Source organism: Stegastes partitus, unplaced genomic scaffold (genome assembly GCF_000690725.1).
Source record: "Stegastes partitus isolate 25-593 unplaced genomic scaffold, Stegastes_partitus-1.0.2 Scaffold1573, whole genome shotgun sequence".
In the NCBI taxonomy this organism is placed as follows: Eukaryota; Metazoa; Chordata; class Actinopteri; family Pomacentridae; genus Stegastes; species Stegastes partitus.
Window position 1 is genome coordinate 81,445 of NW_007579304.1, and position 875 is coordinate 82,319.

The 875-nt window shown below is 44.7% G+C and overlaps 1 protein-coding gene across 5 annotated transcripts in view; it reads left to right on the plus strand.

Moving 5' to 3' along the window:
* The window catches only part of sun2 (Sad1 and UNC84 domain containing 2), a 17,664-nt gene that overhangs the window by 9,241 nt on the left and 7,548 nt on the right, over window positions 1-875 (plus strand). For 4 of the 5 annotated variants that reach the window (XM_008300667.1, XM_008300670.1, XM_008300669.1 and 1 more), the window contains exons 2-3: window positions 88-196; window positions 314-429. In XM_008300667.1, coding sequence (XP_008298889.1) covers window positions 90-196; window positions 314-429 — 223 coding nt within the window. In that variant the 5' untranslated portion in view covers window positions 88-89. The remainder of the gene's footprint in view (window positions 1-87; window positions 197-313; window positions 430-875) is intronic. The other variant, XM_008300671.1, reaches the window with a different exon arrangement.

The following is an 875-nucleotide window of genomic DNA, read 5'->3' on the forward strand; positions in this document are numbered from 1 at the left end:
CGCTGACCAAAGGCGTTCTACAATTTAGGAAACGATGTCAAATCCTGATTAATCAGTTCTTATCATTTTTCTTTGTGTTTTTTTCAGCCATGGCTCGTAGGAGTTCCCGTCTGGTGTCCGGCGGCTACTACAATTCAGATGAAGAGTCTGACTCAAGCAGTGTGACGAACATTTCCTACCGAGAAAACCCAGTCAAGTAAGGAGCTCTGTGCTTGTTTGTGTTTGTCTGAAGCTTGGTTTCTAGATTCTGGTTTGCAGCCAGTAATGATAAATAGTTATTCTCCTAATTCCTCTTTCTTCTTTCCTTCTTCAGAGTTTTCAAGAAGAAGGCAGGGACCCGCAAGGCTGCCTCCCGCACCTCCAGTAGAGCTAACAGCAATGCTAGTTCTGGGAGCCCTGAGACGCCTGTCACTGCAGGCCAGTATAACGGTAACATCTAGTCACTACAGCACTGGAGCAGCAGTGACATAATATCCTGTTATTAGAAGAGTCATAATAATAGCATGAATAGAACAGAGGTGAGAACGGGGACATTTCAGAGTAGATTAAAAAATCCCCTTTTAAATGAGTTCGTGATTGTTTATTGCTAAGCAGTGTGTCTATTTGTGATCCCTCATCACTGGCTGCATATGGTTAGTAGCTGCGCAACCAAATATTATTTCTTACTTAGCACTGTGCAGTTTGTACTGCTTTCCTTCTCCCCCTCAGCGATGGGGTTCTCGCTCCCTTCCCGGGCACCATCTTTACTGTGTCATTTCAAGACCACGGTGTCCTTATCTGAACTCAAACACAACCGTAGAGTGAGGGGAGCGCATACGCATCAGGCCTGAAAACAGGCATCAGGCTTCTGTAGATTTTCACTGAATTGGGTTTTT